This window comes from Sipha flava, unplaced genomic scaffold, assembly GCF_003268045.1.
Source record: "Sipha flava isolate LNK unplaced genomic scaffold, YSA_version1 258_pilon_pilon, whole genome shotgun sequence".
In the NCBI taxonomy this organism is placed as follows: Eukaryota; Metazoa; Arthropoda; class Insecta; order Hemiptera; family Aphididae; genus Sipha; species Sipha flava.
This window is the reverse complement of record NW_020272917.1, coordinates 2,307,065-2,320,823: the sequence shown is the minus strand read 5'-3', so window position 1 is coordinate 2,320,823 and position 13,759 is coordinate 2,307,065. Positions and strand designations below refer to the sequence as shown.

General features: G+C 27.7%; 2 protein-coding genes across 2 annotated transcripts; one reads left to right on the top strand and one right to left on the bottom strand.

Moving 5' to 3' along the window:
• Positions 1-562: 562 nt before the first annotated feature.
• LOC112684834 (proteasome subunit beta type-6) lies at positions 563-2,621 on the top strand. The gene is made up of 6 exons (XM_025556535.1): positions 563-763; positions 1,230-1,297; positions 1,357-1,488; positions 1,552-1,681; positions 2,133-2,277; positions 2,347-2,621. The coding sequence occupies exons 1-6, from the start codon at positions 686-688 to the stop codon at positions 2,526-2,528; spliced, it is 735 nt and encodes a 244-aa protein (XP_025412320.1). The 5' UTR covers positions 563-685; the 3' UTR covers positions 2,529-2,621.
• A 5,571-nt stretch (positions 2,622-8,192) lies between these two features.
• On the bottom strand, positions 8,193-13,607 carry LOC112684886 (protein wos2). Its single transcript, XM_025556607.1, has 5 exons — positions 13,370-13,607; positions 10,386-10,572; positions 10,103-10,318; positions 8,519-8,665; positions 8,193-8,434 (listed from the first exon to the last, which is right to left on the bottom strand). Exons 1-5 carry the CDS (start codon positions 13,381-13,383, stop codon positions 8,363-8,365), a joined length of 636 nt encoding a protein of 211 aa, XP_025412392.1. The 5' UTR covers positions 13,384-13,607; the 3' UTR covers positions 8,193-8,362.
• Between the last annotated feature and the right edge of the window lie 152 nt (positions 13,608-13,759).

Sequence of the window (13,759 nt, the reverse complement as noted above, 5' to 3'; positions counted from 1 at the left end):
TGGCCCAAAAGTTTTTTTGGACCTTTTTTAGATTTTAAATTGGCATGCGGCCAATTTAAAATGTAAAAAAAAATTCTTTTAAATCTTAATATTTTTTCTGGACGTGAGGAAAAAACTGTCCTGAAACAGTAAAAATACGCTGTAAATAAGACTTTCACATTTCAAATTTTAGTTATTTAGTCATAATTCCAAAAGTAATGTGGCTAGAAATTTGAAACTTTTACCCTATAGCAAAGATATTTTTTTTTTTCGTATTGTATAAAAATGTATATACCTATTTATATAAAAAAACTCAAAAACTACTATGTTTTTCTATACATAATGAGTAATGAGTATTTAAATATAAACATAAACACATTTGGTGGTGCTAATTTTGAAAATGGGGGTGCTAAGCACACCCAAGCCCCCCCCCAAATTGCGCCTATGGGATGGAGGCTATTCGACTTCGGTTGCGATTCGACATTTTATACGTATTTTTGAGTGAATGATGGCTCGTGACCATCCGGGAAGAAAAACCATTGCCATGATTATGCGATTTTATTTGTAGGTTATGTATAAAACATATAAGTATTATCAGCAAAATTTTGTGTTATTATTAGCAAAACTTTGGTTTAAAGTTTTGAATTCAGTATATTCCAATATTTTGCCATTACCAAGACGTTCGTGAGAACATTTTTTTCAGAAAATGTCTTTGATCAGTCATTGCGGAGGACTTCAAGAAAACAGTGTTCACGACCTCGAGAAAGATGAAGTGTCCACAGGTGTAAGTAATCATACGTTACCTACAAACAAGTCGTTGCAAATCCTTTTCATTTTGTCTCTTAAGTATATAGTGTATTTAAAAACCATTGGTATAAACATTACTTTTCTTCTACACGTCTCTAACTACGAACTATTATTAAATTGTGCAAGAAAAAAATAATTTCAATATTGTACAGTTAAAATATTCATTATTAAATTATTTTTACCGCCTGTATTTATTTTTTATTTGTTATAAATTATTACAGAATATTGTTATAACATATATATTATAGCGCTATTGTACATATAAACGAAAAAAAAAAAAAAAACCTAAATTGTTGTATCTTTTCCATTAAAATTGCTTTCAGTGTAAAAAAATAATTGTATATAATTTCTTATACCTTAAGTATTCCATATGTTACACACATTCTATATCTATAGTCATTTAGCATATTATAAAATGAATGGTTTTTTTTTTAAACTTTCAGACTACCATTGTTGCAGCAACTTATGATGGCGGGGTTATAGTTGGAGCTGACTCTCGCACAACTACTGGGTAATTAATAAATATATATTTTATCAATATATTATTGTACCCATTGAATTATTTTCCAGATCATATATTGCTAATCGAGTTACTGATAAGTTGACTAAAGTATGTGATAATATCTTCTGCTGTCGGTCTGGATCAGCTGCAGATACGCAAGCTATCACTGACATTGTTTCATATTACATGGACCTATCTAGGTAATTTATGAATGTATATTGCTCTTATAACTTAATCAATCAACAATTGTATTTATTCCTTAGCATTCAAATGGGTGAACCACCACTTGTCAGAGCCGCTGCCACTATATTCAGGAATTTAATTTATGAGAATAGACATCAATTGACTGCTGGTATCATTGTTGCTGGGTGGGATAAGAAATTTGGCGGACAAGTAATTTATATTGAAGACTATAGAATTATAACTAAAATTAATAAAAAAAGGTTTTAAAAAGTATTTAAATATTCTGTACTTAAATTTTATAATGGGAAAATTATCAACTGACTGTAAAACAAAAAAATAATATAAATTCAAGTTATACATATTTTAAATCAAATTTTATTTTCATATTAATGGATATAAATATTAATTATTATTTTAAGATTAGTGGTTACCCTTCCTTCTTACATTTGTCACCATTACATGAATTTTATAAAGATTTTTTTACTAGTTTTTTTTTTATTTTTAGCAAACGATTCAATTTGAATTGCTTTTAAATTACTGAGTAACTCGATCTAGTAAAAAACTTTGATTTTCAATTAAAAATTGATAGATATTAAAAGTTACTTGTAAGAATGATATGCTATTAAAGGGTAGTGCATTAATATGGTGTAATTTTTATCAGGTATATGCTGTCAATGTAAGTGGTACAATAGTTCAACAAAATATTTCTATTGGTGGCTCAGGTAGTTCCTATTTGTATGGTTATATGGATTCACAGTATAAAGATGGAATGACACAAGAAGAATGTGAAAATCTTGTACTTAACGGTAAGTATCATACAATAGTACTTAATTTATTTACTATATTGTTGTTTTAATAAACAAATTTTTGTTTAGCAATTTCATTGGCTATCAAACGTGATGGTTCAAGTGGTGGTGTTGTACGTTTGGGAGTGTTAAACCATACTGGTTCTATTCAAAGAAAATTGTTCTTGGGAGACCAATTACCCAAGTTTTATGATAATGTGTTAGTAAAACCTCAAGGTGATATATCCGGAGGAGATACTACTATGGCTTAATTTTTTTTATTTATATTTATAAATCCATTCGTGTATTTAATTGTTTCAGCAAAACAATTAATTTTTTATTCTGCTAATATATTAAATTCTAAAACTACTGTAAACCTGTATTTATTCATGTATAGTTGTTATGTAATTCATGGTTTTTTTTTTTCATGAGAATTCAACATTTGAGACTACAATTCTTCTGTTATTATTTTTACAATTATATATAAGGTGTAGGAATATGATCGGCTTAATTACTTAATACTGAATTTTTGAAGTAGTATCGTCTGGTGACAAAACTACCACTCAGATTGTGCCTCTAATAATTTAACTCAACCATTTTCAATATTGCTTTGTTTTTCCTATGGGACATTCAATTCAACTTATTGTTGTAGCCAATTTGTCAGAATTAAGCCAAAATATTTTTATATCGTTAACAGTCATATTCATATTTTATTGTTTTATCAAATCTGGATGACAATCGTTTCTATCATTTTATTTTATAGATTGGTATTTTAGTATGAAAAAAAAAAAAAACTTTATGAATATATGTCTTCTTTATTTCTTAATACATATTACATTTAAGTTGATGTCACTTGTAAAAAGCTAATTAGGCTTTGTAGATCCATTGCTGCTACCATTAATTTATTATATAATTTTCTGTTAATAGTAATTCCATTACCAATCATAATTTTTAAAAACAATCCAAAGCTAACAAAAATATGTTGTCAAATTTAATCCGTTTTTTCACAAGGAATTTATTTTTATAAACATGTTATAATATTCTGACATATCAAATATATTCAACATTAACCATTAGACCTATTCATTGATATGTATACTAGAGCTAAACGTCTATAATATTGTCCAAGAGCTGCAATGTTGTAAAATTAATCAATTACACTCATGTATTACTGGTTATTTACGATTATATAATTATATAATTAAGTAAAAGTTTGGTAACTTAAAAACAAATGATAAAAGGCTCAGTTAAAATATTTAAAGTTAACTTAATTAAGTTTCGAAACAGAAAATATTATTCTTGATGATTTTGTTAAATGGTATGTTTGGTATATCCCTAAAGACCATAGTAACCAGCTCCTATTTTTTAGTGAACCAAGAGAACAAAGTGTGTACCTACTTAATACTAATAAATAAGACTTATATGAAGGTGTTCTTTCAGGAAGTCTATTTAAGCAAGACAGCTGATGAGGACTTGAATATATCACATGATATGCCCCAAATATTAAAATAATTTGTAAATTGTTTTCAGATTTATACTAGTCAAATGTATATTTTCAGTTAAAAAAATAATAACAGATTGGTAGAGTTACCTAATTATAATATGAAATTTGATTAGTAAAATAGAACTATTACTAACAATTATCACCGACATTATACTACAAATTATAATCATATTGATCAGGGGGGGTGCTCTGTATCATATCATTGTACATTAAAAAATTTTGTATGAAATTTTATGAAAAATAGGGGCTGATAGTAGCCATGTGGCTACAAATGGTGAAGTATGATGATGATAAAATGTACTTTATTATAGAACTAGCGCCTTCTAAATGTAATGAACATTAAATGTTCATTACATTTAGAAGGCGCTTCGGTAGATTAAATTTTAATCTACCGAAATTTATACAACTTTTGATAAAATGTATAAATATAACCGACTTACGACTAAAATTAAATCATAGAATTTTAAGCTAACTTTTGATTAGTGTTGATGTTAATTTAGTCATATTATTTCATTTGTTCTCATTTATCCGTGTGCGGTCGGCCAGCGGTATGTTCACTTGAAAATATGTTCGTTAATTCTACAGATATATATTAATATTTTGATATATATCTATGTTTAAATCAGTATTTTCAAATCAAGTTCAGTCATGTTTTTGGTAAAAGTTAAAAGCCATTATCTCAATGACACGAAGCTTCAAAATGTCAAGTGTCTTAGGTTTAATGTGGTGACAGTATAGGTTTCACGACTGTAGAGCAGTGCTTGACTTGAGGGGGGACGCAGAGGGACGGAGTACCCAAACTAATTTTCAGAAATGTTAGTGTCCCCCTACTATTATTACGTTATAAATATAACGCTTAACAAGTCTTGGGGGCGCTATTTTCTTTAAACTAAACAGAGTCCCCCTTCTTTATTTTTGACAAATCAAGCACTGCTGTAGAGCAATAAAAAAAAAAAACTACCCAGAAATTATGTATGACCGAAGATATAATATATTGACTGAAGATTTTGAAGACTGTACAAACATTGATCACTCACAAGCTACAGGTATAATAGTATGCATTATTATTTAAACTTCATCTTCATATTACCTTTTCAGATATTTTATATATAATAAGATCAATAAGATTCTTGGTATATTTGTTCATTTTGGAAAACAGTTTGCAAACAATAAATATACTAAGTCTTAAATTACAACGAGAGTCTGATTTTTTTTTTTTTGGGGGGGGGGTTTCCGGCCTTTAAGACCATCCGTAAAACAAATTTCCCTCCATCTTATTCTATTTTCAGTTATTTCTCTCCAGTTTGCTCTTGGGTTTACTTATTTTACTTCTCTCTTCACACAGTCTTCCCATCTGAGGCGTAGTCTGCCTATTGGTCTTTTTCCTTTCGGTTCCTCTTTAATTACTGTGTTCATCATAGCGTCTTTTTTCCTCCAAGCGTGACCTACCCACAACGGTCTTCTTTTTGCGACTTCCCTTAAAATACTTGGTCTTTGGAACAAGTTATACACTTCCTCATTGGTTCAAATTCTCCATTCTTTGGTTCCTGTGTCGAGACAACGAGAGTCTGATACATAAGTGAATGCTGTGAATTTAATTGAAAGCATTATTGACATATTTGAAAACAATCGTTCAATCAAATCATGGAGTGAAGTGTGGGAAGAAATAAAAGAATTTTTAAAAACAAATAATGTATCAATTCATAGCCTAACTGATACAGAAATAAATGGTAATATTAATTTTATTCTTAATTAAATATTATTAAATCAGCGATATTTTATTATTTTTAGAATTTAATCATTTAAAACCAGACTAAAAAAGAACCAACTCATTTAAAAAATTATTTTTTGACAACTACAGCTAGTATCATGTAAGATCAAATTCCGGAAAATAATTTTCATAAAATAGAAGTGTTGGAAAGTAAAGTATTTTCATTCTTAGATGTTATAGTTGTTAATATGAATAAACGTCGTTTTCACCCGAAAGTTTAAAGACGGCAAATGCAATTGATAACTTTATAAAACTAGATTTTATAGGAAATTTATTATTTATAAAAAAGTTTAATTAAATAATTATACATTTCGCCTTCTCTTATCATAACAATTATATTTTAGGAATTACTTAACATTGATAAAGTAACAATCAACAATTGATTTTATAATATAAATATATTATATATTATAAAATCAATGAATCAACTCAGAAATTGTTGCAATATGAATGGACATATTATAACAATTGTTAATTTAAAAAGTTATTGTTGCAGAAATGTACCCAAATTTGCACAAAACAGTTATTATATGTATAGGTATTACATTAATTATAATTAGCTTCAACAATACCAGTGAGCGTTCTTTCTTGGCCATAAAGAGAATTAAAAACTGGCTGCGAAATTCAATGTTAAGAAAAATTTACAAATTTATCTATCATTCATATAGACAAATATAAATTATGTATTATATTGACAATTTACAAAAAATATATTATTCATTTTTTATATATTTATAAATGAATAAAATATAGCCTTTTTAAATTTGTTTAACGGAAGGTAAGGGTTGTCCTCTTCCACTTTATATATATCAGAGCATAGACACAGTGTACACATGAAAATTATATGGACCTCTAAATTTTGCTTATATTGCTTACAAAAAGACTTGTAACTTTTCTAGGTTAAAAGTTGAATTTGAGCAATAACAAATAACTGTTTTTTATACTATATTGTTCTTATTAAAATAAGGTTTGTTTCTTAAAATTATCTATAAACTGAAAAATTATAATTGCAAGTTGTATATTAGATATTTGATCAGATGACTCCAGTAGAAGACCAATATTTTGATGTTTTTTCCACTTTTAACAAAATTTGTAAACGCTGTACATTATACTTTATTTTGTATAGTTCACATATTAATAACTAGGGCAAAATATATTTTAAGGGATTATACGATTTCCACTCATAAGATGTAATAATTATAATATAAATAAATGAAAATGTTTAATTATTAATTATCCATAAACCATTAAAAATACATTAAACGTAAATTTTACTTAAAATCATTATTATAATCTATTTTTCAGAAAGCCTAATGCTATAACAATTCAGTCTGTTAACATTGAATTTGGTATAACAATTTGCTCACGTTACAGATACTAGTTCAAAAATACATAACTTTTAAATGATGATGTTAAAAAGTTTAAATTATGTACAACTATAATATTGAACAATACCAAACTTCTTTAGTTCCAGTATATTCATTTACTTATTCCTCAACACATAAAAATGAATGTAGAGGTTAATAATAAATGAAAATGAAAATTAATTAAGAATCAATTTTTAAAAGCAATCTTTCATCACTTCAAATATTATACATAAATTTAATGATTAACCAAGATAATTTAGTTAAATATTAACACAAATATATCACCAAAAAGTAAATAATTTACTTAAAATAAATGAATTTTTAAGAAACTGACATTTTCCCAGATACTAAAAGATTATCAAAATATTGTTACCAAATAATTGTAATTTATGATATAATCAATACATATTTATATAAGACGAATTAAAAATTTAATATTGATGTAATTTTTCTTTAAATTCATAAACTAATATTTTAGTTTAAATATGTAATAGGATAATGCAATTATTTTATAAACACCATTTTTAATGTATAAAAAAAAACTAAAATTTTTCAAGTTTATGGAGGGGGAAGATAGGAATCATTCCTATATATTATCCAAAAAGGTAAATGGTAATTTATTCATCCTAGGTTATAAGTACATAACATAATTTATTCATTTAAGTTAGCAATCGTTTTTTTTCTTTTACTTAAAAATAAAAATGAGACAGAATACTCAGAAATTTATTTGATTTTATAAACTTGTAATGTTTAATGCTAAAAACATAAAAATTACATTCAGTCTATATTTGTCCATTAAAAATTGAGCAGATGTTACTAGTTTTCTCCATATATTATATTTATTAATCCTTAAACATAATTATATTAGTATAAATAAAATAAAGCCGAAGAGTTTGAAATACGAATTAAGAATTGTTAATTTATTTTATAAATAATTGAATGTGTATGTAAAGTAACATCTAAAAAAAAACTAGTAGCTTAAATAGATAATTGTTTTATAATGACAATTGCAGACCTGTAATTATATTAAGATTTTATCTCAACAATCAATAATTAATGAAACAATATAAATTTTATTTAGTGTTATTAAAATAGTATAAAATATTAACCTTTTTATCAATAGTTAACATGTAATTCTGTAAAAAGATTTGAAGTAGAAATTTAAAGAGTTTCATTTAAAACGAAAAAAAATTTATTAAAAAAAATTCAGGAATAGGTTTTACTTCTAGAGGTGCAAGGGGAATGGAGAGAAAATTCAAGTTTCAACAATGTTCCACAAATTAAACAGGCAGAGTGAACAATAGGCGTTTTAACTAAATGAAAAATGTTAATGCACACACTAGGTACGAATTATGTTCGCTTAGTTCAATTGATGTAAAAATTACACATACAAAATCATTTAAATTATACCGTATTATTATATGAACAAAAATTCGGAAGTATGAGATAATGACAATAGTAGAGTTAGGCGGTAGGTGCCGGTTTTACTCCTCCAAGATCAGGAACTTTTCCTTCATTTTTCTCTTTTCCTCTTCCCTGTAAAATAAATAAAATAAACATAATAAATCAAAAATTTTAAGTTAGTTAGAATTATTATTTAAAATAAAGCTTGATAATTACAGCATTTTCACTTTCAATGTCATCTAACTCAGGCATTTCTTCATCATCGGAATCTTCGGTACTGTCATCATCCTCCATGTTTCCTAAGTCTCTATAATTATCGTCATCCTTTCCTCCTTTAGATCCTCCACCCATCATACTAAGCATCTAAAACACATAAATTAGATAAATAGAAAGATAGTTTTATATAATAATAATAAAAATAAAATAAAAAATTAGCAAATGGTTAATATTTGCAAATAAATAAAAGTTTTAAAATAAATTTAATAAAATAATTTTTATTAATTTTTTTATACTGTTGCAATTTTATTTAATTTTTATACACTGATGATGAATTTTTATTTAATTTGAAATCGGTCATAATGTTCTAAGTATGAAATATTTTACAAAAACGTGAAACTTTGAATTTTTTATAATACAAATATCAATGATTATTTATCAATTATTAATTATATAATCTTAAATTTTTATTTTTAGGTATAATCATCGATATTAATGGAATGAGTACCATGGTTTGACATAATATTACCATATTGGATCTTGTTTTTGACTACAGCATTATAATGAAAATTGGTTTTTTTCCTTAGGAAATACCTTATCGTCGAAAACATTGACAACAATATATTATAGATGAAGATACTATAAGTATATTATTTATTTATTTATTATATATAATTTACCACTTCCTTATAGGCTATAACCTATAAGTAAATGTATTATAATAAACTGACCGAACTATATTCTTATAAAAAACTACATGGCATATCACATTAATATATTTAAATAAATAAATGATAAATCAATGAGTATATTATGCTATATAAATATACAGTACTGCATTAATGTAAGAATTCAGTATAAATGTAAAATATTGAATAATTAAGTTTTTTAAATCTTTTTTTGTCAATACAAATAATATTGAATACTATTTGAAATGTATAATACCGAAGAAAACCAATCACTAATGAGTAGGGATCGGATTTCAGTGCAAAGTGCATATTTCTTTGGTTTATCATGAGAGTTTCAAAACTACAAATTTTATTTAGCATATTTTTTGCATATTACGTTTTTTCATTTTTAGTAGTATTGAGTCATTTTGTTGGTTTTTAATGCATTTTTGTTTGTTTGATATACTAAACAAGTTTAACCTATTCAAAATAAAATCAAAAGACAAATTATTTTCTTGATATTTAAATAGGTTTATTGGGTTTTTCCATACACATAGTCAATCATTATTTTTCGATTCAGTTTTTACCTTATTTTAATTTATTATAAACTATGGAACGTTATCAGTATTTGGTCAAATAACAAATAATCAGTCAGTTCGTTTTAAATCGAAGACGTTGCTTGTATTATGTATGTTTGTGATTTTAATGTATTAAATAGTGTGTTAAATAATGCCTAAAATAAAATAATGTTTGTCATTTTTGTGGTAAAATGGATTTTTTTTTTTAAGGACATTTTTGGCTAATTTTTAAAGCATATTTGTATGGTTTACAGTGCATTTAAATCCGGGCCCTACTAATGAGAATTAAGTGATTGTTTTCCCTAATATTATAAAATTGTTAAAATATGTTTATATACTTGATCAAGGTTTGCAGTTTCTTGGCTAACTCTTGGATCAATATCTTGTGAGTCATCATCTCCAGAATCATCTTCATCTTTCCACTTTTTAAAATCAACTTTTAACCAATGGTACTTTTTCTTCTCTTTGGTTAAATGTGGCCAGTATGACCGGTTATCTTCAGGTTTTGCCAAAACAATTTCAACATATCTACCACCAAATGAAGTCTTGCTTTTCTTTAAATTTATAATATATAAATATTAAAATAATGTTTACAGTAAAAAATATTTGTATTTTACTTACCTCTACAACAACTTCAGAATATAATGGTATAGTTATAGCATAAATTTTTTTTTGCAAACCAGCAACACCACGGAATATTATCTGTTCAGATTCAATTTTTACTCCTGGATTTAAACAATCTTCTACACAAATAGTAACAAATACTACATCGTTACGTTGTGCCCAAATAACTGGAGGTATCAAAGGCCTAAAACAAATTATTATTAGCATTAAAAACAATCTGTACACACAAATTTATAGCAATAATCATCAGCCACTAAAATACAGTTTTAAAAATTAATAACAATATATAGTTTAATGAATTAAAATCCATCCTATTTTAATAAAAATTTCAACATAAATTATTTTTAATATTGGTTAATATTATTCAATATTGCAGTTTAGCCACAGAGATTTTTGCAAATTTTTTTTGTTCAAAACCTATGTAAATCAACATTTTAAAAATGATGGTACTGTTGCGTGCCGTCGTTCAATCGTAACAATGGTTAAGTTTTTATAGGATAATACTCCAAATAAAAATACTCAAATATAATTAAACTGTTTATTTAAGAATTTTTCTAAGTACAAAACATTAATTTAAGAAATGATCTGGCATGAAGGTGCTTGCGCTTATACCTGTAAACCACATCTGAATATTGGTCTGTTCCCAACCCCCTTATATACTTAGGTCTCGTGGGAATTGGCCGCGCATTTCTATGTAATACATTATTTCCAATTACTGTTACTACCTGGAGATGTTAAATTGTAATTAAAATGGTTGACCTCGGTAATATTACTATTCGAACATATATATATTTTGTTATGCGCTTTTATTAATTGCTTTTTTATAATTCTTTGAAATGTAGTCTGACAGCTCATATTCGTGTTACCCTCGGTTCTGAATCATTCCTTTCTCTTTATACGAATACGAATATTATATTAATAATAATCATTTCCCGATTTCTATTATTTATAATCTACGTGGTCCCATCCATGTATTATGAGTTGTAAGGACCTACATTTATGTATGTCCGCAACAGTACCAAAAAAAATCAGCACAGACGCTTAGTTTTTGAGTTATTAAGGTTTGAAATTCGAGAATTCTCGAGTTTTGGAAACTACTTCAGTATACCTACCTAGAGATTGTATCGGATTGTCGTCTCTCATTAATATAATAATATAAATACTTTAATATATTTAGTTTTTACCCAGTGGACTGTGACCTACATGAGGTAGTTTTGAATAACAAATCGAGGGATATTTTTAATTTTCGGAGAGGAGCGACAGCACCGAGGAGTGTAGCGACGAGTGCCAATACACACGTAATCACTGCTCAAGCAAAATAAAATTTTTAATTAAAATTTTAACAATTCTACTATTTTTTTATCCCTGTTACCTACTTGAGATGATTTAGCATGACAAATTAAGAGATATTTTCAATTTATGGAATGCCGATACACAAATAGTCACTGTCGAGGGATATTTCAAACCATTATAACTCAATAAGTAAATGTCAGTGCCGATTTTTGTTCGGCACCATCATTTTTAAAACGTTGATTAACATACGTTTCAAAAAAAAAAGTTTGCAAAAATCTCTCGGCAACTAAACTGCAATTATTTCTTAATATTATCTATGACTTCAAAATTGATTATCAACTTAAAACAAATACTTAATATTTAAAATGTAAGTACTTCTAACCTCTTTCGGATAAGTAGTATAATAGTTAAAAGCACTTGAAAATACTCAAAAAATTTTAGATTTTATATCTTAAATATTATGAAGTAGATATGCCATAGTAAAAAAGTTAATTTAAAATGTTAGATAACCTTAAAATAAACTAGATGTGAGATGCTATTTCTATAGTAATTATTCTTCATATCTAGGATATGTTTGATACCTTTAACCAATTGTTAACTTAAACAAAATGCATAACCACCCCATACATATTGTGATGAATGAAAATGTAATAATAATATTAAGAATATTGTACATATTATTATGTCTGAATGAAAATAATATTGAAAATTTAAACGGGTTTAAAAATTAAATCTGTAACTTGGAACAGAGAAATAAAAATAAATTATAGAGAAATTGGTACTTTAGCATACAGCGTCTAATAAACTGCACAATAGGAATAACATCAAAGAAAGCATCTAAAAATCTAATGACTCACTGGAGCAACTTGAAAAAAATAAAAAATATTCTTGCTAAAATTAATTTGTATTCCACAACTAATATATTCCTATATTAACCAGAGCAAATATTTAGTGGTTATATTTGTTTGACAAATATCACAGTATAATAAAAAGTTCTTTATTGTGAAACACTTAACGCTAATGAAAAAAAACTCATCACTGATAGAAATAATTTTACAATTGAATGACAGTAGAATAGTGAAAAAACTGTTGTGGCAATTAGGGTTTCTAGGAGTTTAATGAATATCGCACTTTCAGAGAATAATCCGTTGAGGGAGAAAATAATAAATGAAAAATAACACTTCAGTGGGTTATTTTCCCAGTTTCTTTTGTTCACACAGGCCAGGGTAGAGGTAGGAGCGAGCATAGATGAGGGGGGGAATCGCTGTTCTGTTAAATCGATAAGAGTCACACGCTCGACGACGCCATCAAAAGCCGATGATCGTTAGAAAAAACTACGTACACCGCAAATAAGCATGGGTGATGGAAGGTAATACGTTCCTGGCATGTACGAAAGGTACTCGCGGTGTACGCAACCGACGAGAGAAACCAACCCTAAGTTCACGTGGACGAACGGAACGGGTACCACCAGGCTCGTGTGCGTGCGAGAGTGCTGACGGTAGTCGAGCGACTTCCGGGGAAAATCCCCTTGAAAGCCGAACGCGCCTCGTCGTCCATAAATTTGTTTCACTTAACTTATGCACGCGACTCGCATCAAGATATTGCGGGTTGACCACGAGGCGGGGCGGTTTTACCGGCGCCACTGAGCGCGACAAATATGTAACCACGAGAAAAATAAATGCACTTACTGTTCGCTAGTCATTTTCTTTGATGTTTTTGGCCTTGGATAGAATGCACGTGTGCAAAACTGAATTCGATGTAGCGTAGATGCCGCGGACTTATCAGTTGTATGCTGCGGAAGATATTTTGTATTTCGATACAGCGAACAGTTAACCGGCTTCGTAGCACAGGTTCGACGAAAGAAAAATAACACCTCGTTACGCTCACGACAACCGAATGGAACGAAAAACGACCGCACTGGATTGACTGGAGGGCGGTGGTTGAGTGACCAGCAGTGAGGTACTATATAGGACTTATGGAAGAAAAACAGCTTGCGCATGGAAAAATAAATCTACAACGATGCCGCCGACAATGACAAGACAATTATTTTAATTTTTCATAGATACCGCCTATATAAC

What these genes read in the sequence shown, in the direction of transcription:
- LOC112684834 (XM_025556535.1), top strand. Translation starts at nt 686, where the DNA reads ATGTCTTTGATCAGTCATTGCGGAGGACTTCAAGAAAACAGTGTTCAC. An exon ending in AAGATGAAGTGTCCACAGGT is followed by an intron (nt 764 to 1,229) that starts GTAAGTAATCAT and finishes TTAAACTTTCAG; the next exon opens with ACTACCATTGTTGCAGCAAC. An exon ending in GACTCTCGCACAACTACTGG is followed by an intron (nt 1,298 to 1,356) that starts GTAATTAATAAA and finishes ATTATTTTCCAG; the next exon opens with ATCATATATTGCTAATCGAG.
- LOC112684886 (XM_025556607.1), bottom strand. An exon ending in ATTCTGAAGTTGTTGTAGAG is followed by an intron (nt 10,319 to 10,385) that starts GTAAGTAAAATA and finishes ATAAATTTAAAG; the next exon opens with AAAAGCAAGACTTCATTTGG. An exon ending in ACATTGAAAGTGAAAATGCT is followed by an intron (nt 8,435 to 8,518) that starts GTAATTATCAAG and finishes TTTATTTTACAG; the next exon opens with GGAAGAGGAAAAGAGAAAAA.